General features: G+C 50.0%; 1 protein-coding gene across 1 annotated transcript in view; it reads right to left on the bottom strand.

The window, feature by feature from the left end:
• The window catches only part of QARS (glutaminyl-tRNA synthetase), a 37,453-nt gene that overhangs the window by 5,555 nt on the left and 6,702 nt on the right, over window positions 1-25,196 (bottom strand). The window contains exons 5-20 of the mRNA XM_015422121.1: window positions 24,724-24,788; window positions 21,487-21,540; window positions 17,268-17,328; window positions 14,869-14,940; window positions 13,204-13,289; window positions 11,701-11,787; window positions 11,026-11,125; window positions 10,590-10,668; window positions 9,989-10,097; window positions 9,271-9,401; window positions 8,266-8,358; window positions 6,906-7,043; window positions 6,636-6,723; window positions 5,485-5,631; window positions 5,279-5,383; window positions 3,085-3,177 (exon numbers count right to left, since the gene is read on the bottom strand). Coding sequence (XP_015277607.1) covers window positions 3,085-3,177; window positions 5,279-5,383; window positions 5,485-5,631; window positions 6,636-6,723; window positions 6,906-7,043; window positions 8,266-8,358; window positions 9,271-9,401; window positions 9,989-10,097; window positions 10,590-10,668; window positions 11,026-11,125; window positions 11,701-11,787; window positions 13,204-13,289; window positions 14,869-14,940; window positions 17,268-17,328; window positions 21,487-21,540; window positions 24,724-24,788 — 1,508 coding nt within the window. The remainder of the gene's footprint in view (window positions 1-3,084; window positions 3,178-5,278; window positions 5,384-5,484; window positions 5,632-6,635; window positions 6,724-6,905; window positions 7,044-8,265; window positions 8,359-9,270; window positions 9,402-9,988; window positions 10,098-10,589; window positions 10,669-11,025; window positions 11,126-11,700; window positions 11,788-13,203; window positions 13,290-14,868; window positions 14,941-17,267; window positions 17,329-21,486; window positions 21,541-24,723; window positions 24,789-25,196) is intronic.

The raw sequence follows: 25,196 nt of genomic DNA, 5'->3' as shown, positions 1-25,196 counted from the left end.
CCAAAGGCCCATCCAGTCCAACACTCTGTATCACACAGTGGCCAGAAATACCAGTGCCATCAGGAGGTCCACCAGTGGGGCCAGGACATTAGAAGCCATCCCACTGTTGACCCCCCCCCCCCAAGCACCAAGAAGACAGAGCATCACTTGCCCCAGAGCCCCTATCTATACCTTGTGGCTAATAGCCACTGGTGGACCTCTGCTCCATATGCCTATCTAATTCCCTTTTGAATCCGTCCATGCTTGTAGCCGCCACCACTTCCTGTGGCAGTGAATTCCATGTGTTAATCACTCTTTGGCCTATCAAGCCTATCAAGGTCAGTTGTCTGCCATGACTGGTGTCAGCAGTCTCAGGTCAAGATCTTTCGCACAACCATATCCTTTTAACTGGAGATGGTGGGGACTGAACCTGTGTGCAGAGGAGATGATCACCACTGAGCTACAACCCCCTTCCCCAGTCTCCCATGAGAAACTCAGGACAGAACCTTCCGTAGGTGTTTGAGGGCCGGAGCAGTGAAACCACCTCCTTCGGTCAAGTGAAAGGTAGGCTAGTCTGCACTGATCTTGCAGCTTTTAGTTTGGCTGCTGGAATTTGTTTCCAGGTGCCATTTCAGGCACAACTGCCTCCCAGGTAAGTCAAACTGTGTCCCTGACTGAGGGGCTGATCATCCAGTCATCAAGTGTGATACGTTGCCTGGGACTCCCAAAATGGCTACTCTGGCCTTTTAATGATCTACACACAGCTGCTCTTTATTTCAGACCCTCTCAAAGTTCAGACAGTAGGCATCTTAGGCCAATCAATGTGGTATTACTTTTCATACACACATTGTTGTCCTATGATAGCATATTTGGCTTCCAGAACATAACTCATGCTGGTAGAAAGAAAGGTGGCAGGATGCCACATTTGGGGAAAAGATATTAAATTGAATCAGACCAGAAGACAGTCCCTGCCATACGCCTCTTTTGCAGGGAATTAAATGTGATATCTGGCCTTCTGCCAATTCTGATTTTTAATGTTACGTCATTATATAACCTTATTGATCAGTAAGCACCAGTCTATATCAAACACTGAAACTTGTGCTGGAGGCTGAACTTATCAAAGGCCGCTGGTGAGATCAATCAACGCTGCTTCATAGAGATTCTTCCAGAGGTATTTGCTTATGAGGTGGTTCAGAACAAAGCACTGATCTGTGACTGATCTCCCATGCCCGGTTCCAGCTTGAGGCTTGGAAATCAGGTTATGAGGATATGATTGTAAAGCTCTCTTTTTGTACAAACAAGCAGGAACCAGCACAATTTTTTTCAATCACATTTTTATCCTGTTCTTCCTTTCCAAGGAGCTCAAGGCAGCATACCCAATTCCCCTCTCCACCAGCTTTTCCCTCACAACAACCCTGTGAGGGAGGTAAGGCTGAGAAATGGAGACTGGCACCAAGGTCACCCAGTGAATGTTACGGCTGAGAGGGGATTTGAATCTGGGTCTCCCACGTCTGTATCCAGCATTTTAACCACTAATACCATGTTAGCTCTCAATCCCCCCCCCTTCCCTAAACTCCACCATGTCCCCCTTATTGGGGGGGGGGGTGGCTTAAATCCTGGCATTCGCAAGCAAGATAATCCCAGTTTCTGAGATCTGTGAAGGACAGTCAACTCTGCACACATATACTGCGTGGGTACAGAATTGGGAGAAAGATCTTTTAAGAAGAAGAGAGAAGAAGAGATTGGATTTATGCCCCGCCCTTCACTACCCAAAGGTGTCTCAGAGCGGCTTGCAAACTCCTTTCCCTTCCCCTCCCCACAACAGACACCCTGTGAGGTAGGCGGGGCTGAGAGAGCTCTGACAGAAACTGCTCTTTCTCAAGAACACCTCTGACAGAACTATGGCTTGCCCAAGGTCATCCAGCCAGGTGCAAGTGGAGGAGTGGGGAATGAAACCCGGTTCTCCCAGATTAGAGTCCGCGCACTTAACCACTACACCAAACTGGCTCTCAGGATTGGCCTGAGGAGTGTTTTCCACACAGATACAAGCTTTGTTGCTAGTTTCACATGAACCTAAAAATCTGCCTTATCCTGATTCAGACCGCTGGTCTCTCTGTGGGAGTGAGTGACTCAGCATGTCTGGACACGGAGCGGCACTACATCACTCTAGGTGTGTATAACTGTTATCTCCTTCGTCTTAATCTGGGAACTGCCCTCTCTGACCTCTCCGCTCTCTGTGTCGTCTGTTCTTCCCCACTCTGCACATGGCTTTTCACAGAGTCACCCATCTCAACAGATCTCTCCCACAGAAACAGTACTCTTGTACTTCCGTACCTGCGATGCCGGATCAGGTATCCACTTGTACTAGGGAACGTACTCTCTAGATTAGACTTCTCTCTCTCCTAAATGTGAACTGAACCTACCTGAATAAAGTTAAGTTTTACTTTTTGCAATATACTCCCTGGGAAATTTATTTACTGCACTCAGTATCACACTTCTATGACTGGGCAAACTCTGCCAGATGATGATGATGAAGGAGGAGGAGGAGGAGGAGTTGGTTTTTATACCCCGCTTTTCTCTACCTTAAGGAGTCTTCTTCTTCTCCCCACAACAGGCCCCCCTGTAAGGCAGGTGGGACTGAGAGAGTCCCGAGAGAACTGTGACTGACCCAAGGTCACCCAGCTGGCTCCATGTGGAGGACTGCGGAACCAAACCCAGTTCTCCAGATTAAAGTCTGCCGCTCTTAACAACTGCCACTTAACCAAACATCCCAGCACTATCAAGCTCAATACTGTTTACTCTGCTGACTGGCAGCGACTCGAGGGTCCCAGGCAGCACAAGATTTTCCCACATCCCCTACTGCCTGACCCTTCTAACCAGAGATGCACATGGGATTGCACTTGGGAACTTCTGCGTGCAAAGCAGATCCTCTCCCACTGAGCCACAGCCCCTCTCCTTGCAGGACTATTACGAGAACCAATTAATGCTGGGCCACCACCCTTCAGGCTTCCCTTGCACAGGCAGCCCTTGGAAGCCAGCCAGACCCTTTGGCAGGGACAAGAAGGCAGCAGAGAGGTTGGGAGGACGTGCCACGACAACACTCACCTTAATGATATTTTGGACAGCGATGACGTAGCCAGTGTGCCTCAGCCCCACTGGCTGCCCGGGCGCCAGGCGCTTGTAGCCTTTGTCTGGCACCTGACACAGAAGAGATACTAATGTAAATGGAGTGCAAAAGGAGGAGAAGCAAATTACTTAAAAGAATAGCAAGGATTTGCCATCTTGCAAATGTAAAGTGATATTACATTCAGTTCCTAGCTGTTTGGGAGCCAGGCTCGTTCTCTCCACCCCATGCCAGTTCTGCAGCGTATGTCCCCCATATTCAGTTTTCTGGGCCAGGGGAAAGTCCTCACAACCAATGTTCCCTCTAAGCTGAGTTAGTGCGAGCTAGCTCACAGTTTTTTAGCCTTCAGCTCAGACATTTTTGTCTTAGCTCAGGAAGGATGGCTCCAGAGCAGGCTAATTTATCCAGTAGCCATATCACTTGCTCGCAACTTTGATGCCAGTAGCTCACAAAGTAGAATTCTTGCTCACAGGACTCTACAGCTTAGAGGGAACATTGCTCACAACATATCCCTGGCTTGGGCAGAGCAAGAACACCCTTCGCAGTCTCCCGAAGCTGCTGCCTTATGCTGAGTCATGCCACTGGTAGCAGCTGTCCAGCATCTCGGGCACTGAAACGTCTTACTCAGCAGCCTCGACACGACGGCCTTTAACTGGAGATGCCTGGAACCAAGCCTTTAGAGGCAGTGTAACAAGACGATGTCCCGATGGCATGACTCAGCATAAGTTCCAGGAGCCAAGCCTACCCCTTCTCAAGGGAAGCACATTAAATCTGCGGTGTAGACATGGCAGATAACGGAAGGGCTACGGACAATTCAAAACCTTAGGCAAAAAGGAATTAAGTGGGGCTGCAAGTGAAGGATAGCCGACAGGATCCAGCAGTGGCTCACGAAAGCTCCTATCCTGCCACAAGTTTCGTTAGCCTTTATTGTGCTACTGGACTCTTGCTCTTTTCCACGGCTACAGAGGCAAGGGCTGTGGCCCTTCCCCGTGTCCCCCTCTTCTCCACAGCAGTCTTTATTGACTCTGGGCAAGTTTAGCAGGAGTCACTGTGGGTGTGGAGGGGGAGGTATTTGTGAACTTCCTCCACTGTGCAGGGGGTTGGACTAGATGACCTGGAGGTCCCTTCCAACTCTATGGTTCTGTGATTCTATTATTCCCTTGATTCCCAGACCCACATGGACCAATGTTTCCTCTAAGTTGTGGAGTCATATGAGCAAAAATTCTAAAGCTGTGAGTGAGTGATTTGGCTGCTGCATAAATTAGTTTGCTCTGGAGCTATCCCTTCCTGAGCTAAGGCAAAAATGTGTGAGCTGGAGGCTAAAGAACTGTGAGCTAGCTCACACTAACTCAGCTTAGAGGGAACACTGCCAACAGCCACGCAGATTGGGAAGCCACAGTGGGGAGGGGGAAGGTGATGAAACTGCCCACCCTGCTCCTTCTGCCAATGTCGCTCCATGATTAATGGCGGCCTCACCCAGACCACTAACCCTGCTCCCACTGTAAGCTTAAAACTACCCACACATCTTCTCTATAACGGCAATAGAAGGCATATGGGTCTCGGTTTGGCTGGAAAAGGGTCTCTCTCTCTCTCTCTTTTTAAATAGACTAGACACTCAGGTCCATCCTCTGCATTAGAAGCCCTCACTCATCAGGGCAAATGACATGCAAGAGCTCAGCCGTCCCCTCCCACTGGTATCCCACCGCTTCCTCCACAGTACTCAGGCTCTCCTGCCTTCTTCCATTTTATCTGTTTTATTGTTATTTATTTTTATTGATTTATTCAATTTATACCCTGCCCTCCCTGCGAAGGCAGGCTCAGGGCGGCTTACATGAGAGATAAAGCACATAAATAACAATTAGGGCAACATAAAGCCATCTAAAACAATTCAGTATATAAAACAATTCAATCTCATAAGCTGCTAGCAGTATCTATATTAATGGAATTACTTAACGATTGCAGGGTAGGCTGGGGGAGGGGGGGGGAGACAGACTGGCCCAAGGGGACCCTATCAGCTTCATGGCTAAGTGGGGATTCGAACCCAGTTCTCTCCAACCCTATTCAGACAGTCTAAAGAGCGCAAACAATGGTTGACCGATAGCCCAGTTTTCCCTTCTCTTTCCCAGCCCGTATCAGCTTTCCTTGGACAGCATGGATTCTCCTGATAGGACTAACCTCCCGGAAGTCACTTTGCTCAATGTAGACCATGGGCTGGAAAGGGACTTTGTGGAAGCCTCTGGTCTCATCCGCAGGGAAATTGGGGACCAGGACGTCCAAGTTCTGTAAGGAAGGCAAGAGCGTCAAGCCGTGTGCTCTCCAGCTTCCAGGGGAGGTCTCCAGATGGGGAGCTGTCCCCTCTCCCCCAGAGGTCACAAACTTACTTGGTGCGGTGCAGGAAAATTGGTGATGGTCAGGCGGAGGGGCTCCAGGACAGCCATGACTCGAGGGGCTTGTTCGTTCAGCACCTCCCGCACGCAGGCTTCCAGCATGTGGGGCTCCATGGTGCACTGGGCTACCGTCACGCCTACCTGTTGGGAGTCAGCCAAGCCACAGGGCAGTGCCACGTTTACTCTCACTCAGGGGAGGATGCCAATACTCGGGGGTGGGGGGGTAGCAACTGAGGCTCAAAGCAGATTTTTCAGGGGGCTCAGTCGTTGCCTTTCCCTTGCCCTGGTCACAGAGGGGGAACCTACTAAGCTTTTCTAGAGGAATGGAAAGGGAATGGACAATCGCTAGGCAGCCACAAGGTGCTTCCCCGGTCTATGGTCTCTTGGGACATACTGAAGTTGCCCTATGCTGAATCAGACTTTGGGGGCATCAAGGTCAGTACTGCCCACTGAGACAGGCAGCAGCTCTGCAGGGGTGTTTCACATCACCTACCGTACGCTCTTTTTAACCGAGGGTGCTGGGAATTGGGACCTTCTGCATACAAAGCAGACCCTCTGCCACTGTGCCACACCCCTTCCCCCATGGTGGCAAGGACACCCTCCCCCAAACAGTTTGTGATCTGCCTTGCTTCAACCCACCTCCCAACCTAGAAGTAGCAGTGCTGAAGCTCTAGTAAAAGGTAAAGGTTTCCCTTCCTTGAAAGCTAGTTGGATCCGACTCTAGGGGGTGGTGCTCATCTCCGTTTCCAAGCTGAAGAGCCAGTGCTGTCCGAAGACATTTCCGTGGTCATGTGGCCGGCATGACTAAATGCCAAGGTGTACGGAACGCTGTTACCTTCCCACCTAAGTGGTACCTATTTATCTACTCGCAATTTCTTGCCTTCAAACTGCTAGGCCGGCAGGAGCTGGGGCCAGAGATGGGAGCTCACTCCGTCACGCGACACTCGGGTCTCAAACTGCCGAGCTACTGGCCTTCCGGTTTGCAGCTCAGCATCTTAACCTCTAAGCCACCGCAGCCCCTGCTGAAGCTCTACAACCCACAAAATATATGAAAATGGGCCTGACTCTGTACTATCACACCGAGTCTAGGCATACAACTGTTACTGACTGGCTGAGCTACACCAAACCCTGCAAGGAGTCCTCACCTTCGCACAGAAGTTGTTGATGGCCTCTGGTGGAAAGCCTCGGCGACGGAGAGCTGTCAGCGTAAAGAGCCGTGGATCGTCCCAGTCCCTGGAAGGGCGACACCAGCCGTGATGAACACAGTGAGCCCCAAAGAGCCATGCTTGGTTTCCAGGTCTTCCCTACTCTCTCCTTGAACACCCCTTCCCCCATCACACACGCACGTGTGCACACACACACACACACACACCCACACACACACACACACACACAAAGCCCAGCCTGCCCCTCACCTGACAGCACCTGCTTCTACCAAGCGGATGATCTTTCTTTTGGAGACCACTGTGTAGAGGAGATTCAGACGCCCGTACTCCCACTGCACGGGGCAGTAGACATCCAGCGCATTGCACAGCCAGTAATATGAGGATCGCCTGTCGGGAGAGAAGGCAGCATTGTTCGTCACAGCGCACAGCAGCAGGGGAGCCACCGATTTCAGTCACAGCCCGATGTACACTTTGCACAGTCTGTTTTGCTTATGTGACTCAGCTACTCAAAAAAAGCAAAGGTCAGGATTTGGGGCCAGGGAGGAAAAAAGTGAAATGAATGAAGACCAGAGGACACAGAAAAGTTTTTTTTCCCTTAAACAGAGCTAGAAACTTGACATCTTTCAATAGGAAAGCCAGAATTATCAGGAATTCTATACAAGATAGCTGACTCCGTGCTTGTTGATGTATGCTTCTAAGCCCTGGGATACTTGGGGAACTCTCTTCTCTCACACGTGCCTTCTCTATTCTTTACAGTCCTATAGCACAGATAATCTTCTAATCATTTGTCTTCTTCTAGCAGGCCTGAGGCTACCATAGGAAGAGTTTTCTCAGTGGTGGTCCCCAAATTATGTAACCGGTTGCCTACTGGGGTTCGCCAGATTTGGGACACTGGGCCCTTTAAGCAAATTTCCCAGACTAGTTTATTCAGACAAGCTTAATACAGGGGTCCCCAAATGTGATGCCTGTGGGCACCATGGCACCCGCCAACACCCTTTCTGGCACCTACCCATGTATTCTGAGGAAATGGGTAGGGCCGGGAAGGGCTTTTGCCCAGCAATGCTTCTGATTGGCTGAGCAGATTTTTTATAAATGTTCCTTTGGCAGCAGCTGCCAGCAGAAGAATCTCCACAGTGGCTTCGGCGATCATTTTTGTGGCTGGCTCTGCCTCCTACAGCAGCCATTTTGTGGCAGCCATTTTGTTGCTGTGTGCACCATGCTTCATCGGAATTTCCAATGTGTCCGCAGGCTCAAAAAGGTTGGGGGGCCCTGACTTAATGTGTATGACTGGTTTTCTAGCTGCCAATTTGTTTTTGTTTTTTCTGCCTGTCGGATAATTGATGGCTTAGGATATATCTTGGCTTTATTTCTGTTCTCCACTTTGGATATTGTGATACTGAAGAGTGAGCTCTGAAGTCTTCTGAACAGACAAAACAATGCACAAGGGAACTATGGCCATCTAACCCAAGCCTCCTAACGCGATGATCATATTTCTGCACGAGGGAAGGGCTCCAAAGCTCCCCCCACAGCTCAAAGTCACAACCTGCTCCTTCCCTACACAGGAAGGGGGCTCAAGGAAGTCCTACTGGGCTAGAAGCCTTCGGCTCACCTGGCCTGGAACTCTTTGGTGCACAGCGAGTGACTGATGTTCTCCAGGGAGTCACAGAGGCAGTGTGTGTAGTCGTAGGTGGGGTAGATGCACCTGCAAAGCAAGAGACAGCCGAGGGCTCAGATCACCAGGACTAGAATCAGCCTCGCTACAGCCACCATTTCCCTGTAGTCCTCTCTGGCCATTCTAAATACTGACTCCATCTTCTTTAATTTTATTTTGCTGTTAGGTCACAGCCAACTTATGGCGACCCCTTGGGGTTTTTGAGTTAAGAGTAAGGAGCAGAGGTGGTTTGCCACTGCCTGCCTCTGTATAGCAAGACCCTCAAAAGTATTCATTGTTCTCCCATCCAAGTACTAACCAGGGCTGACCTTGCTTAGCTTCTGGGGTTGGATGAGATCAGGTTAGCCTGGGCTATCTACAGGTCAAGGCCTTGGACTTCCATACATGCTTGCAGTTCTATCATAGTGTACCACTTCTTAGACACAGAGTCTCTTGATTCTAGGAACGGAAAGACCCCCTAAGGTAACACCAGCAGACTACGCATATTCTCTCTTTATCCCGTCCTCCTTCCACACAAGTTCTCCCCTCCTCTATCCAACCCTGTGAGGTAAATTAGGCTGAAAGAGAGCGACTGGCTCAAGGTCTCCAGGGAGCTTCACGGTGGCACGTGGACTTGGATCTGGGTCTCTCTGGTCCTAGTCACTAACCACACCACCACACTGGCTGTTCAGAGGCACTCTCCCCCACAAATAAAGAAAAAGCCCCAGTAGGTGGGAAATTCACATTCTGCGGGCCAGGGCAAGTTTCTGGTGCATACAGAACAGATTGGAATTGATCGCTATAACAAATACAGCCACACACAGAACATGGCTGGAAATCCTTTACTACCCCTTTGGGAACAGTGGGGCAGCTTTTTTTAGGGGGGGGGGGCTGCACATTGGCCAAGCTCGGTCCCCTCCAATATGCTTAGAATGGCAGCAGACACCCCTGCTCAACACACACCACTTATCTCCACTGCGGTGGTGGGGGGTGTACTTGATGCGGTAAGCAACGGGGTCCATCTTTCCATCCTCCATCACCAGCTTCATGCGCAGCGTGGCCTCGCCCTCCCCAAACTTCCCTTTGCGCATGTCCTGCAGGAGCAAAAGACAAACTCTGAGTCAGCTGAGGGGGAAACTAGGGATGGGGGGGGGGGGGGGGGGGTGATGTTTGCCATTTCTGCAACTGTTTCTTCCCCAGCAGAAGCAGCTACAGACACACATGTCCATATTCTGTGCACCAGCATACCTAGGGAAACCAAGTTCAGCAATCAGAATAAATTACCTTTTGCTTATTCTGCACAGTTCAATGCTGTTTTTAAAGTGTAGTTACTTCAAAGAATTGGGTGCTTTGGGTCAGCAACAGGAGGCACTAGCCCTGAAAGGCAAGGCAGTAATAACCTCTTCTGATGGCGAGAAGCCAACCCCCTGCACAGTTTTCTGACCCTTCATAAATTACTGTAAATGGTACCATGGGGGCTCAAAACCTGATGATCTGAAAAGACAAAAGCTAAGCAGCCCAAAATACTAAAATTGCATACTTGTAGGCATATGGAGATGCACGGCTCTGACTACCGGGAGCAAACGCTGGAGTTTTGAATCCGAATCCCTTTATGCTCCCAGTTCTCGCTCCTTCCTGCAACGGGAACCAACCCAAGACTGCCGACATGCAAGGGCCGTACCTCAAAGAGCAGAAGTGACTCCTCTGCTGGCCTGTCTCGCCACGGAGAAGGGGGTGGGTTATGTCCTTTGATTTCTTCTACCTTCTGGTGGCACACATAAGCATGGCCCCTGGGGAGGGAAAGGAACTGCCAGTCACAAAGGCAAAAGGACATGCTGCTATAGACATGAAGGAAGTGCAAACTCCGCGAAGGAGAGAGGTGTCTATAATCCCGCCCCCAAACACCACACAAGTTTATCACAGGAGACACTCTGGGGAAGTGCAAAATGAAAAAGGACGGGGATGCCCTGACCTGGACAGCCCAGGCAAGCCCGATCTCATCAGATCTCAGAAGCTAAGCAGGGCCGATTCTGGCAAATATTTGGATGGGAGACCTCCAGAGAATACCAGGGCCGGGCGGCCAGAGGCAGGCTATCAAGCCTCTTCTCTGAACGTCCTCCGTGCCCCAGTAGGAGTTGCCAGAGGTCGCCATGACTTCCAGGCACAGGCACAGGCACATACATGTGCACAGCCACACTCAAAAATGCAAAAATACCCAAGGTGGGGGGGGGGGGGAGAGAAAGGACTGGGACTATTCTCACATCTCTGATATAACTCCTCACCTCTGGATGAGTTCCACAGCCCAAGCATACAACTGGTCGAAGTAGTCTGAGGCATGCGTCACTGCGTGGGGGGTGTATCCTGAGGGAAACAACACCAGAGCGTGAGAGGAGGCGCCCTCCCCACTTCAACTTGGGTCAGCCCCATCTACAGCCTCTCAGCCCACAACTAGGGCAGCAACCCGCCCAAACCCACCTCAAGCTCCCTTGAATAAGTTCTTCCTGCTACCACCAGAGAGGGATTTATATTCTACACATATGCCATTACCATTTATGACAGGGCCCCATTTTGACCCTCACCCTTCACACCGTGCCGCACAACAGGCCAACCCTGTACAGCAGCCAGAGAAGGCAACACACCTCCCCCCCGCCAGTTAGGACCCAGCTGGCAACATGGCCCTTCTGCCCACCTGCATCTCCTACTGCTAAATGTGCATACCTAACCATTCCACTATGTCCCGGATGGCTGTGAAGTACTTCTCCTCCTCCTTTTCAGGGTTCGTGTCATCATAGCGCAGGAAGCAGATTCCACCGTTGGCCTGTTTTTGATAGGGGGGATTAAGCAGCACAGTTATCGTACCTGCCAACTCAGTGTGAAACTTCCTGGGCTCTCCCCAACAAGAAGGAAGAAAATTAAACAAAGAAGAAGAAAGAAGAGATTGGATTTATACCCCACCCTTCACTACCCAAAGGAGTCTCAGAGCAGCTTACAAGCTCCTTCCCCTTCCCCTCCCCACAACAGACACCCTGTGAGGTGGGTGGGGCTGAGAGAGCTCTGACAGAAACTGCTCTTTTTCAAGGACAGCTCTTATCAGAACTATGGCTTGCCCAAGGTCATCCAGCAGGTGCAAGTGGAGGAGTGGGGAATCAAACCCAGTTCTCCCAGATTAGAGTTCATGCATTTAACCACTACACCAAACTGGCTTCACTACACCAAACAACTCTGGCAAGTTGGCAGGGGGGTACAAGAACATTCACTCCAGTATCAGCTTTCATAAGTTAGTGCTCACTTCTTCAGATAGAATGGAAAGAAAGAAAATCACCCTCAGATCCAACAAGAATCTGAACACACAGCAGGAAGAGCAGAGGAGTGGGAAGATATCCCATCTCTCACCTTGGCAAAACCAAAGTTGAAATTGATGGCTTTTGCATGGCCAATGTGCAGGATGCCATTGGGTTCAGGTGGGAAGCGTGTGTGTACCTAGGATGGAACACATTTCAACCACGTTAATCGAGGCATTCTGACACACAAATCGAGGCACTTCAAACCCAGCCCCAGGCAAACGCTAATGAAAGTTCACAACAGTGCAGTGGACTTCAACCTTTCTAGATGCAGCACCCACTTTCAACCCCCAGGGGGCAGCACAGGGACCTTGTGAACTGCAAGCATCTAACAGGAAATCACATGACAGTATGAGGGGAAGCCAGACTTAGGACCTCAAGGTGAGGATTTTGGGCAGGCTGGGCTAGCAAGGCGAACTGGGAACAGGGAAAGTTTCGGAAACAAGCCAAGGGTCACATGCTATGGAGTAACCCTCTCCACACTGTCCTGCTGTTTTATCTCAGTGCATGGAGAGGCAAAAGGCCTAGCACCCTTGCTCTGTACTCATGCACACCACCAGCAGGTCTTTCCAAAAAGCAGCAAACAAAATATAGCCGGTCTGTAAGGGCTCTGTAACCCACGGGGTTGAAGACCACTGCCCAAGTGGATGGAACTCCGCCTGCAGAAATGGAGGCAGAAGGGAGGAAGGTACCTGCTCCATACGCTTCAGTCACAGCGACTGCCAGAGGCTAGGGTGTGTCCTCCACATAACCAACCTGTGGCACTTTTCTTACCCTGGACATCACCCCCTTCCCCAAATACCCCGCATGGAAATGTTGGAAGCAGGACGAGACAGAGAGAATTCGCTCATGTATGAGGCTTGGGAAGCCTGCAGTCCTCTTTCTGAAAGGCTCTGTTCTCTCTCACCCTCCTGCACCTTTCACTTACCAGGATTCACCCTGACTTAGCCCCAGGCACTCACTCTCGGCTCAAAAAGCCCAACCCTGGGAAATGCACAGCACCTGGTTCCCTCCACCAAGCAGCCACAGTCCCCCCTCCCCCCCCCCTCCAAAAAAAAATCCAATGTAAAATTTAAAAATCGGTGTGTGTCTGTGTTTTTTTCAAATCATTTGTTTTTATCCACCCCGGATGTTCCTGTTGGCAGCAGAGGATAGGACTCACAATAATGGGTTTAAATTAAGGGAGGGAATGTACTGGCTGGATCTTAGGAAAAACATTTTTTACAGTCAGAGTTGTGCAACAGTGGAATGGGCTGCCTAGGGAGGTGGTGAGCTCCCCTTCACTGGCAGTCTTCAAGCAGCTGCTGGGCAAACACTGGTCAGGGATGCTCTAGGCTGATCTGGCACTGAGCAGGGGGTTGGACTAGATGGCCTGTATGGCCCCTTCCAACTCTGTGATTCTATGACTCTATGACCTCCCCACTTCCCTAGACAAGGCAATCTAGCTCCTGAATGCCACTTCTCTCTCCCAGGTGGGCAAAAGGTATCAGAGGGCCTGAGGAAGTTGCAGTGAAGAGGAATGGAAGGTGCCCCCCACCCCCCTCAGAACACCTACTTGCCCGCCTGTGATCTCCAGATGCCGCTTCAGCAGGTTCATGGTGTTGGGCGTGACAACGTAGCCTTCTGTCTTGTAGTTCTCACCTGACGAGGGAAGGAAGGAGTCAGCACACAGCGGCAGGATACGGCTTAGCAGCCACGAGCTTTCCACATTAAAAATCTGAGTGGGGTTTATTCGGAAGCTGCCCCAAATATGCTTTTGGGGAGCGCAAAGCCTGAATGACAACTGGGATAACTATGTCCAAATGAATGGGTTTGATAACGGGTCGCCTTATTTCTCAGTGCAATGTTCGTTAGGAGTAAGCAAGTGAGACTGTAGCTTTGGACATCTACCCATGCATGCCCCTTTGAGAAAGCCATGAGTTACACAATGGCATCAGAAGCAACCACCAGCTGCAAAGAAGCTCAGCTGCCAGGTGACGGCCAGCCATCTAGGTCCAAATGCAAGGTCCTCGAATTGGCCAAAATGGGGACAAGTATCTCCAAAGCCTTCCAGGGCTTTTTCATTGTGACATTTTGTGCAGCCAGCTGCTTGGCACAACTGGAGCACGTTCCTTTTGGTGCCAATCAACCCTTCTGTGATGATTCCTTGTGTTGAGTGTGTGTGTCTCTTTAAATGTTTGGTTGCGGTGAATGCAGAGTAGAATGTTTGAGAGAGACATGTGGAATATGATTGGTGGATGGCAGAGAGTGGGAGGAGTTGGGTTTTTGAGTGAATCTTTGGGAGTGTCAGTTATGAGGGACAGTTATGAAAGACAGTTGGGAAAAAAGCAGTTGAGGTTGTTCAGTGGAAACTCAGTCAGTGAGAGAGAGAGTCTAAAGAATCTGTGTGGGATCCGAGAAGGATCAGTATATGTGTATTAAAGTGATACAGTTGACAAGCTCATTTACAGGAACCTTATTCCCAATAGGGCTGCCAAGTGGGGGCGGGTGGCGGGTAAACCCCCGCTTTGGAGGCCCAATTTCCGCCGCCACGGAATCGGGCCCCGGGGGGAACTCCACCCCCCGAAGCGCAGCGTGGCTCTGGTGACGCAACCATGTCAATCACGTTGGGGGCGTGGCCCAGATCATCGGAGGGAAAACTATGGTTTTCCCTCCGACGATTCGGGCCACGCCCCCAACGTGGTCGCCGTCGCGTGTCACTTCTGGTGATGCGCTGGCGGCGCACGCACGCATCAGAGGACGGCTCCCAGAGCCCAGCGAGGCTCCCCCACTGGTGAGTTTTTTTGACTAGGCAACCCTAATTCCCAACCAGTTACATAATTACCAACCTCTTATTTCGCTCCCCTTTCAATAAATCCTCTTTTATTCAATTTAATCCCAGAAGTCATATCAATTATTCCTCAGGACCACAGAGACCCTTGAAAGCCTAGACCCTGGGTCACAATACCAACATAAGAAGCTGAGAGTGGATTTGGAATTTAGAAAATTCCTGGTGGCAGCCGGAACTACCTATTTTATAAACACCCCGTATAATTTAAAGAGAAACCTAGTCCTCCCCAATAGGAGGCCGTCACACCTTCATCTGCATCAGGCAGTGCCTAAAGTTTCCATGACTCCTGGAACACCGAGCGAATTCACCAGTGGCTCCCCAGAGAAATGGAGCCAAATTCCCCCTCCGGCACCCAGCCACTGCTAAGCACAAGAGCCGTGGGCCACTTACCTGGCTTATGGAATTTGAGTGCTTCGCCCCGCAGCTGTTCCATGAGGGACTTAGTCTCCTGGTACACTTCACCTGCAGAGAAGCAGTTAGGTTAAGACTCCACCTGTGCTGAAGTCAGAGTATCAAGGGTCACACCTGCCAGAGGCACCTCTGTTTATTTTCGTAATTTATGGCCCAGTTCTCTCCCTAGTAGGGACCCAAAGGGGCTTGCAGTGTTCTCCCCTTCTCCATTTTATCTTCACAACAACCCTGTGAGGTAGGTTAGGCTGACCAAAGTGACTGGCCCAAGCTCACCCAGGAAGCTTCTGAGGCAGGGTGGGGATTTAAACATAGGTCTCCCAGGCCCGAGTCAGACACACTAACACTGCACTCTATGTTGCCCTTTCCGCACTCCAGCACTGGTATTCAGAGTTACTACCTCTAGATGGAGAGGTTCCATTTAGACATCATTGCTAACACCAACTGATGGACTTCTCTTTCACGAGTATACTAATCCGCTCTTAAAGCCAGCTAAACTGGTGATTTGCACTAGTCAATCACTCTTTGGGTGGAGAAATAATTCCTTCTGTTCGTCCCACATCTATTGCCTATCAACTTCACTGGGTGGCCCCATCTTCCAGTATTATAAGGGAAGAGATGGGCTCCCCTTTCTCTCCCATGCATGACTCTGGCTCCTTACCAAAGCATCATGCACTTAGCGCCCCCCCCCCAGCACTTTTGCCTCCATCTTTCCTGTCTTCCCCTTGTTTTCTTTTCCTCCCACTCTCAGAACCTAAATTGTATGAAGCTTGGGGCAAGGACCTGTCTTGTTGCTTTTGTTAATCTGTAAAAGTGCACCAAGGAAAGCACTTCAATAACAATGCTGGAACTACATGACAGAGAGCCATAATTGGGGAAGTTCATCATTGGGGGGAAAGGCTTCTAAGACGAAAGAAAACAAATACACAACGTCCACAGCTCTGCTCATCTGAGCAGAGTCTTTGGCAGGTGCCATCCTGCAAACAACTGCCTGGACACATGCTTTCTCCATTGTGGCTCCCGCCTTGTGGAACGGTCTGCCCAAAGAGTTCAGGAAAGCTCCCCCTCTCCTGCCTTTCTACAAACTATGCAAAACTGAATTGTTCAAGAGGGCTTTTCTGCATGGGCAACAGAGCTGCACTCTAGTAAATGATTAACAAAGTTACTTGGATAAATGGTTAGGGACTGTGGTCTACACTACTGTGTACAGCTTGCTGAAATGAAGACCCTACTATGGAATTTTGCAGCCAGTTTAGTGTACTGGTTAGAAGAGTGGACTCCAATCTGGGAGAACTGGGTTTGATTCCCCACTCCTCCACATGTGGCTGCTGGTGTGACCTTGGGCCAGTCACAAGTTCTTTCGGAGCTGTTCTCTCAAGGGCAGTTATCAAGAGAGCTCTCTCAGCCCCACCCACCTTATAGGGTGTCTGATGTGGGGAGGGGAAGGGAAAGGAGATTGTAAGCTTTTAAGTATTGAGGCAGGAGACGATGAACCATCAACAAACGCTTTCATTCAACATTGCTTCAGCTCCGAACAATCATGCTTGCAGCTTCTCTATGTTTATATCATTCAACAGTGAACCATGAAACACTGTAACTATGTACAACAGGCCTGATTGGCCTTAAGCGGAGCCATGCGATTGGTTACTTTCAGTGTGGCTTAGGACCAATGAGCAGTCTTTATTCTCAGCCAATAGTAATGCAGGGATTACGATACCCTATTCAAACACAATAACTCAGGACATAACAGAAGCCGCTCTGAGACTCCTTCGGGTAGTGAAGGGCAGGGTATAAATCATCTCTTCCCTTCTTCTCTTAATGTGTTATGTTAATACTTGTGCGTTTTTTAGACTTCCGGTTGGTCCTACAACCCTCATCCTATTGCACTGTTTATTGAATGTCCCATCCTGTTGATTGTGTTGACTCACTCTGTGTAATCTGCCTCGAGTCCAAGTGAGTAAGGTGGACTATTAATAACATTAATAAATAAATAAGAGTCTCCCTGCCCTGCTTCCCAGTTGCACACGTCCAAGCTGGAAGCCATCTGCAGCTTAATTGCACAAGGAGACCAATTCCTCCTGCGAACACTAGAGGGCACCCTGGTCCTCAATTTGACTGAGCTCTGGAAAAGATGCCCATAGGTGAGAGGAATTTTCCAGGGCAGCAGAGGCATCACGTGTGCGTGCTCTGCAAGATCTGGGGAGGACAGATTGTTGCCAAAGTCCTACTCCCCCCTCCCTGCCAGCTCCGGGTGTCCTCTGTCCCTGTGGACAGGAGGCTGAGGAAAGGGGGCAGGGTGCTGGGAGGCAACGGAATAAGACCAAGGAGATTCGCGGAATGGCTACAGAGCATCCCATGGAGCAGGCACAGCAAGGCCTTACCATTTTCCACCACAACAGCCTTCCCCTTCTTCTCTGGCTCAGCAGCACGGGGCTTCAGGGCCTGGCAAAACAACAAGGGATAGCGATGGTGTTTAACTTGACTCACAGAGCATCTTCTTGGCTCGCAGAAGGTCCCAGGTTCAATCCATGGCCATCTCCAGTTAAAAAGGATCAGTTTTGTAAAGTAAGAGGAACGACCGTTGCCTGGGACCCCGGGGAGCTGCTGCCAGTCAGAGCAGACGATACCTGACAGACTAGCTGGATAAGGAAAGCCACAGTGTTCAAAGCAAAGAAATAAGTCCAGACAGAACAAGGGGGCAGTTGTAATGCTAGTTTAGGGAGCACAACTTCCAGACAAACTCGAGCCACCAAACCCCCACCCATTTTAGAACTGTTTGATTCCACGGCCAGCTACTATTGGGGTTGGCAGTCTCCAGGCGGTGGCTGGAGATCCCCCAGAACTACAACTGATCTCCAGGTTACAGAGATCAGTTCCCCTGGAGAGATCGGCTGCTTTGGAAGGTGGACTCTATGGCATTATGCCCCCCCCAGAGGTCTCTCCCCTCTCCCAACTCTGCTGTCCCCAGACTCTACCCCTAAAATCTTCAGAAATTTCCCAACCCAGAGCTGGCAAGCCTAGCTACCCCACTAATAGGACATGTGCCTTACAGTCTTCCTCGTGGCTATTTTGCTTGGGCTTTGGCCTACTTCAGTGCTACACTGGGTGCATTCAGACGGGGGCTTTCTGCCGGCATAAACGCGATCACACTTACCCTCCATTTTGCGGATCCCTTCGGTGTACACGCTGCGGGCGTCGGCGTGGTTTTTTTTTAAAACACAATTTGAGCATGCGCATAGGCAGCCATTCACAGAATGGCGATCTTTGCGCATGCTCAAACCCCCCCATTACATTTAAACTTTAAAGGTAAGGACTTACCTTTAAAGTTTAAAGCCCAAACTGGCCTCCCTTAAGTCCCGGACTCCTCCGGGAAGTTAAACTAAGGGCTTTTAAAAAAAACAAAATGCTCAGGGCGAAGCTTCGCCCGAGCGCATATCGCTTAGAGTAAAAAAAAAATTGGCGGGGGGGAAACGGAAGCCTCAGGCTTCCGACGGAAATGGCTAGGCACCGGTGGAGAGCGATCAGACGCCGGTGTACATCGGAAGCCACCGTTGCACTCAGGATACCACCACTTGGGACCTAGTGGCAGAGTGCAACGGTGTAAAGGGCTTTACACCGGTTAGGGACAGGAGGCAGATGTGCCCCGTCTGAACGCCGGTGAGTACAACGGTTGGAACCGGCACCCTAACCGATGTAAAGCCCCCGTCTGAACGCACCCACTGTGTTCTAACTGGAGAGAGAGCCACCACAGCAATTTCCTGTGGGAGAACTCCCTGGCCTTCATGATTACGGATTACCTCAGCACAGGAAAATAAATCCCCCTCCTCCCTCTCAAACAACAGGGCACTGCTGAAGATTGTGGATTCTTCTTCTTCCCCCTTTTAATGCTCCTCTTCTCTTTAGAAATGCGGCCATGTTGCCCTGAGTTGAAGCACTGCCTACTGACCCCTACTGGCCAGCCTAGGACCAGCCGATATGAAGCACAGAAGAAAACAGCATATGGGGGGGGGGGGGGAGAGACTCATTCGATTAGATTTGCAGGAGCAGGAGGAGGACAGCTACAAGATCCTGAATGACGGTGAAAACAGAACTTCTTTCTTTACTCTGCTGGAACATACAGCTTAATCATGATGTCAGCTTGGACTTTTTTTAATATTTAGAAGTGATCTCTCCTTCTTATCTTGAGTATAATTGTTCCTGTAAATGTATCCGGGGGGGGGGGGGGGGAATTCCCCCCCCAGACCCGGAAAGCCCAGGCAAGCCCGATCTTGTCAGATCTCAAAAGGGCCAACCCTGGCAAGTATTGGGATGGGAGACCTCCAAATAATACCAGGGCCGGGAGGCAGGGGCGAGTTTTATCAAGCCACCTCTCTGAACGTCCTCCATGCCCCAGTAGGAGTCACCAGCCAGAAGTCACCGTGACTTCCAGGCACAGCGGCACACACAAAAACGCAAAAATTCCCCCCCCCCAGGAATTCCATTAATAAATAACAAAGAAAAGTGGAGGAATAGCAGAAGGAAGGAGGGGTACGATTTGAGGCAGAGATTCTCAGCCTTTGACCTAGAAAACCAAGTCCTCGGGTCACATTATCAATCTCGCTTTCCCAAGTTTAGAACACTCTAATGGAAAAACAAGTGTCTAAGCTTGCATTACTGCCCTTAGTGTCATTGCCAGAGCCCAGGGAGGCTGAAAGCCATGGGACAGGATCGTGACAACACAGGCATATAACGTGCTGTCAGACAGGGGTGGGCGACCCCCAGAATGTTTGCTGAATGGCCACACACCGGAGCATTGTTCAGCATGCAGGGCTGGTTCTCTGCCTGAGCCACTGGAATCACCACAGGGAACAGCAGTGTTGGAGGTGACGAGTACGGCTTACGTCCAATGCTCCCTCTAAGCTGTGGAGTCTTGTGAGCAAAAATTCTGCTTTGTGAGCTGCTGGCATTAAAGTTGTGAGTGAGTGATTTGGCTACTGCACAAATTAGTTTGCTCTGGAGCCATCCTTCCTGAGCTAAGACAAAACTGTGTGAGGTGGAGGCTAAAAAAACTGTGAGCTAGCTCACACTAACTCAGCTTAGAGGGAACCCTGCTTACATCCATCAATGCTCACTGTACCTGCCAAGCTGAGACAACCCCCTTTCAGAGAGGAAGGTGTGTTTTTTCCAGCTCTCAGACCAAGGAGGTGGTTTACCTCTGCTCTAAGGTGCTGTGGTGAAAAAGAGGGTAGCACCAAGGTTATAGAGAATCTGGAATGGTGGGGCAGGTGGGGAAGCAACAACCTCTTCAGCCTCCAGAACCAACAGTTTAACTGGAAGTAATCTGTTCCTGCCCTTTTCCTAACCCATTCGCAGGCAAACATTAGCTGAGGATGCAGAAGGGGTGGAGGTGAGAACCACATTTCCTTTGACAAGTGCCTCCTTTACGACGACTGATTCAGGATGAAGGCTTGAATTCTGTGAATGATTTCCACGTGCACTAGATAGACTCTGCCACAGACCTTGCATCTTTTCCCCACTACCATTTGCTCAAGCGTCCGTTGCCAACTGATGATCTTGCAGAAATGACACTTTTAGCAGAAGAGGAAGCACAGCCAATAATGCACAGAATTTGTCCATCAGGCCGAATTCTTTCCTCCCCCCATCCCCCAGCTGAGCAAGACCGCCTCTCCTGTTATATCCCCCTTGCTCAGCTGGACAAGATATACTACAGATCCCATCGTGTAGGCGAGCAGCAGATGGCTATTACTCACTCCAGATCTTTTCCAGTGGTGGCTCCTACCTGGTAGAACAGCTTGCATGCTAGACTCAGGAGGCCTCCCACACAGCTGGCCTTCAGAAGCTTCAGAAAGTGCAGTTACTTGGGCCAGTGGTTTTCTGAATGTCTGAACTTCTGCCACAGGGACCTGTTTTTATGATGTGGTCTGCAGCAGCTCTTTATGGTTGGTGTTTTTACACTATATGGGCTTTGTGATCCACCTTGGACCCCTCCGGGAAAAAGGCGGGTAAGAAATACCCTAAAAATAAAGCCTTGCCTAAGCACGTCCCTGGCCAAAAAAGAACATGTGCCACGCTGAGCATCAGCACACTTCTAGGGAAGTAAAGGCTATTGGGTTAAACGTAAAAAAACCACTTGCCTTGGAAGCACAGAAGCTTTACACAGTATGCCTGATTCTTGGTTAAGGGGAAAATGCAGTGCAAACAATTTACAAAGATGACCTAATTCCAATGGTAACAAGTGAAAGAAATTACATCCTGGAAAATCTACAACAGCTTGTGAAAGGAACTTTACTTACAAAAATAGAAGCACATCTTACATTATATATTCATATAGGTACATTTAAACTTATTGGGAACAGATTAACTTCAAAAAATGTTAACTTGCTACAGCTCCAAAGCCCAGGTAAGAAAGAGAAGAGGAGAAGTCCTATATAAGATGAAACAGAAAGGTGAGCAATGGCCAAAGAGGCTCAGCATCTAACCCAACCCTGTTGGGGGCCAACTGCCAAGTGTGCCCAAGTGAGAGAATTCTCTTAACCCTTTCCCTTCCAGATCCTCTTGCATGCAGAGTTACAATATCCAATATCCAAACCCAAGGCTTACCTTGGGTTTCCTCTCCAGGTCCGCTTCTGTCTTCGGGCCCAGCAAGTGGAGAACCTGCAGGAGACGTTAAGGAGCTCACGTAAGCACACAAAACTCAGCAAGTGGTCTTAGCCTCAGCCCCCTGCCCCCAACCTGCAGTCGCAAGGGCTACCTTATAAGGCAGTTGTGAGGATTACAAGATAATGTGCATGGAATAATTTGAAAGCACTATATAAATGTGGGAGGAGCCAGAGGAGGAGGAAGGGGATTCAAAAGCTTACTCAATGCTGTGTGATGTTTCAGCGGGCCCTGATAATGGCATTACCCTACTGTTCTTCTTCTGTTTGGCCCAGTTCTTCCAATATAGAAACACAGAGCTAGAAGGTACCCCGTGGGTCATCTAGTCCAACCCCACACATAATGCAGGAAATTCACAGCTACCTCCTCGCCCACACTCTTCCAGTGACCCCCCGCTTTATGCCCAGAAGAAGGCAAAAAACCTCCAGGATCTCTGGGCTAGTCTGGCCCAGAGAAAAATTCCTTCCTGGCCTCCAAGTGGCAATCAGCCTTACACTCGGCATATAAGAAAGGGCCACAAGAACTGTGCACTGGCTCACCCTTTCTTGCCCTCCTTCACGCAATCTGCCTAACTTCACAGCCAGTCCTAGTTCTTCCACGGTTGTTGGAAGAACCATCCAGATAAATGGGCCACGGCCCCTGTTCTTTCTATCACCTCCCCAGGACAGGACTCTCTTTCTATATAAACCCAGTGGGGCCTGTCTACCTGCGGGACCGCCTTTCCCTGTATGTCCCTCCAAGAGCACTGAGATCTGAGTCGCAGGACCGCTTAGTCCCCCCTGGCCATAGGGACGCCAAGTTAACAGCTACAAGAACTAGGGCGTTCTCCTTGGCTGCACCAATATGGTGGAACCAGCTCCCACACGAAATTCGCGCTCTGCGAGATCTCCACCAATTCCGCAGAGCGGTAAAGACGGAGCTGTTCCGCCAAGCGTTCAATAGCCCAGACCAATCATTATAGCACTTTGCAGGGCCGGCTCCAGCTTATTTTGTACCCTAGGCAAGGATCCCTTATGCCCCCCCCCATGTGCCCACCAATTTTCAAAAATAAATGCATCTTAGGAAGAATGAAAAACACAAATAATCAAGAAACTCCCAGAGTACGGGGCCGGGTGCAGTTTGGTGCCCCTAAGGGCCATCCCGCTCTAGGCGATTGCCTAGTTCGCCTAGTGAGTGAGCCGGCCCTGTTTATATGGCTCGCCGCCATGTGTAAATTGTAAACTGTACTGTTGTTGTAAATTTGTAATTTTATTGTTTTTGCTACAGACTGTTTTAGATGTATTGTATTAATTTTACTGGTTTTAATGGTTGTAAGCCGCCCTGAGCCGCTTCGGCGGGAGGGCGGGATAAAAATCTAATAAATAAATAAATAAATAAATAAAAATGGAGGAGTGAGAAAGCATGCTGACCTGGTAGAGTCACGGCACACACAAACCTGTGCCACTGCAACAATGCAAGTTTCAGGCCCCACTCCACACCAGGCTGGGGGCATCATCCCTTAAGCAAGAAAGATCCTTTTCTGGCCAAAGCCCTGGAGAGCAGCTGCTTCTCTGAGTAGCTAATACCGGGCAGCTTCCCATGTTCACATGAAGGGCAAGGATCACAGCTCAATGGGAGAGAGCATACTTTGCACACAGGAGACCTCAGGCTGAATTGTCAACACCCCCACCCCCACCCCTTCCTAAAGGATTTCAGGGAGCTGGCGTCCAAAAGAACCCATGTCCCTCAAAAGCTGCTGCTGAGCTGAAGTTTGTTTATTTTACAAAATGTATCGCCCAGCTTTCTGCCCCCATAAGAGCCACCATGGCGACTCATGGGCCAATGAGCCAGCTCAGTATAAGGCAGCTCTGTCATTCTTCCGTGAGCCCATATCAGAGGATGGGGCCATACCTCGGACAGGTCAAATAGCCCGCAAACATGGCTTTCCGTGTTTAGGATCTGCACTATGCAAGCAAAGAACTTAGCACTAAATGCAACGTTTCTAGCCTTTAAGGCTGTGAAAAATGGGCTTGAAAGGACGTGAGGCAATGCTGATGGGAGATTTTCAGAATCCACGTGGTCTTAGGAGGAGGAGGAGGAAGAGGAGATTGGATTTATACCCCGCCCTTCACTACCCAAAGGTGTCTCAGAGCGGCTTACAACCTCCTTTCCCTTCCCCTCCCCACAACAGACACCCTGTGAGGTAGGTGGGGCTGAGAGAGCTCTTGACAGAAACTGCTCTTTTTTCAAGAACAGCTGTGCCAGAACTATGGCTTGCCCAAGGTCATCCAGCCAGGTGCAAGTGGAGGAGTGGGGAATCAAACCCGGTTCTCCCAGATTAGAGTCCGTGCACTTAACCACTACACCAAACTGGCCCTTAGCAGGATTTACTGTGGTCTTCATTATCCTTGCCCCTCCCTATTAATGGCAGAAGCAGAAAAAAATATATGTCATACAAGTATCTGTTATTCAGTTTCATCAGTGTGGGGAACTGGTTAGAGTGTCAGACAAGGATCTTGGGAGACCCAGGTTCGGATCCCCACTCTCCCATGGAAGCTCGCTGGGTGACCTCAGGCCAGTCACACATCCCGAGCAGTGTTCCCTCTAAGCTGAGTTAGCGTGAGCTAGCTCACAGTTTTTTAGCCTCCAGCTCACACATTTTTGTCTTAGCTCAGGAAGGATGGCTCCGGAGAAAACTAATTTATGCAACAGCCAAATCACTTGCTCACAGCTTTAATGCCAGTAACTCACAAAATAGAATTTTTGCTCACAAGACTCCAAAGCTTAGAGGGAACATTGATCCAGAGCCTAACCTATATCACAGGGTTGTTATGAGGAAAAAGTGGAGGAGAGGAGAACAACGTAAGTCATGTTGGGTCTCCTTTAGGGAGAAAAGGTGAAGTAAATAAATATGGGTCGTGGGTTTACATGGGAAGGGGAGGATACCGAAGTGCAGATTTTATGCTGCCCTGTGGGTAACTGAACCGATGGTTCTCCTGCTACAGAAGGACTAACACGGCTACCCACCTTGATCTATCTCCAGGCACAAGTGGTTCAGCCCTATGGAGAGTTTATTCACGGCATTCACACTCACGGCCTGTACCCCCATCTTTAGAAGGCAGGCCCTGTTCATTCAGTCCAGCCAGACCCCAGCAAGCCTTCTCCAGCCTCCCCACCCAGATCTCCAGGCCCACAACGTACCTGTAGGTCCACTTCATTTTTAATGATTTTGCCATCCGCCCATTTCAGTTTGCTCCGGGCCTCCCCTGCAAGAAAACAAGAGTAGAGCTGGTTGCCCCGTCTTCATCAGATATGTCTAACTAATCCTTGGGAAGAGATGGAAGAGGCATGAAACACTATGCTCACCAAGGCCACCCCAACCACCTATGCTATAGGTGTTTATTTCCTTCCGTAGGGAGAAATACATGCTCCTGAACTCTGATCAAAACAGGGAGAGAACCGGGGGGGGGGGGGGGTTGGTTTTTTCCCCCCTCAGTACCTGAAGGAGTCTCAGAGCGGCTTACAACCTCCTTTCCCTTCCCCTCCCCACAACAGACACCCTGTGAGGTGGGTGGAGCTGAGAGAGCTCTCTCGAGAACTGCCCTTGAGATAACAGCTCTGAAAGAACTTGTAACTGACCCAAGGTCACACCAGCAGCTGCATGTGGAGGAGTG

The sequence above is a fragment of the Gekko japonicus genome, unplaced genomic scaffold (assembly GCF_001447785.1).
Source record: "Gekko japonicus isolate JY-2015 unplaced genomic scaffold, Gekko_japonicus_V1.1 scaffold292, whole genome shotgun sequence".
NCBI classification, from domain to species: domain Eukaryota; kingdom Metazoa; phylum Chordata; class Lepidosauria; order Squamata; family Gekkonidae; genus Gekko; species Gekko japonicus.
Note: the sequence above shows the minus strand (reverse complement) of the source record. Positions and strands in the feature narration are given on the sequence as shown.